This window comes from Aplysia californica, unplaced genomic scaffold (assembly GCF_000002075.1).
Source record: "Aplysia californica isolate F4 #8 unplaced genomic scaffold, AplCal3.0 scaffold00052, whole genome shotgun sequence".
Taxonomy (NCBI): domain Eukaryota; kingdom Metazoa; phylum Mollusca; class Gastropoda; order Aplysiida; family Aplysiidae; genus Aplysia; species Aplysia californica.
This window is the reverse complement of record NW_004797322.1, coordinates 546309-547304: the sequence shown is the minus strand read 5'-3', so window position 1 is coordinate 547304 and position 996 is coordinate 546309. Positions and strand designations below refer to the sequence as shown.

General features: G+C 36.2%; 1 protein-coding gene across 1 annotated transcript in view; it reads left to right on the top strand.

The window, feature by feature from the left end:
• LOC118477260 (sialoadhesin-like) overlaps positions 1-996 on the top strand; it is a gene marked incomplete at its 3' end in the record, with an annotated part of 13477 nt that overhangs the window by 3909 nt on the left and 8572 nt on the right. The window contains 1 exon segment of the mRNA XM_035968348.1: positions 128-305. Coding sequence (XP_035824241.1) covers positions 277-305 — 29 coding nt within the window.

Sequence of the window (996 nt, the reverse complement as noted above, 5' to 3'; positions counted from 1 at the left end):
CCTGCATCATTGCTAACATAACAATATAATAATAATAATATGCTTATCTAATAGTCCCATTCTATGCAAAGTATAGGCCTACTGACAGTTTACACTTTTAAAAATGTTCTTTTAATTTGTGTTTCAGTTACACCCCCTGACAAGCCGAACTTGGTCATAACAGGCACGAGGCCCCCCTACGTGACTCCAGGCAGCTATGTTCAGTTGTTTTGTTTGACGAGTGACGAGCGTTCAAGAAACAACCAGACGTACCTCTTTTTCAAGGATGGACAGCGGATGGTCACCGTTTCCTCCTACCATTCTATGTGAGTACTGGACCTTGGTAACTGGGGGTGTACACACTGCGGTATATAGTCGCTATTACCCCCCCCCCCCCTTTCCCTCTCCCAAACAAGGATGTAGAATGATTCTGACTCCTATAGATGATCTTAGTTTGTTGTTTTGTTTTCCGTGAAGGGAATTCGATTTGGACGCTGTTGAACACTTCAACTCAAGGGAGAAATATAGACCTAATATTTTACGTTTAAGATGTGTGGAGTTCTCTTATATTAATACGTAGGCAATTATCAATTGTTGATAACTCTGACGTAAATCAAAGGTTGATTTTAACAGTCTTAATTGAAAAAAGCCGATTCTGAAGCAAACTCATAATTGACTTTGATCCATTTTACATTGACCCATCGTTCACCTTTGAACAAAATGTAAGCTTTTGCTCCAATTTTTGGAACATTATTTGAGTAGTTGCCCATATATAGACGTCTCGCAACAGATGAAATAATCGTCATTCCGCTGAATAAAAAAGCAACAACAAAATTATATTGTATAAACTATTTAATATAGCATTATTATCTAGATCTATATTATGTTTAGCGTGAAAGGATCTTCTGATTTCAACAGAGAGTGTCAAAGTATTCTGGTGAAAGCTTTTATGTTTTTTTGTATTTTGTTTGTTGTTGTTGTTGTTTGTTTTTGTTTTTTGTCAGTATTTTTTTTTTT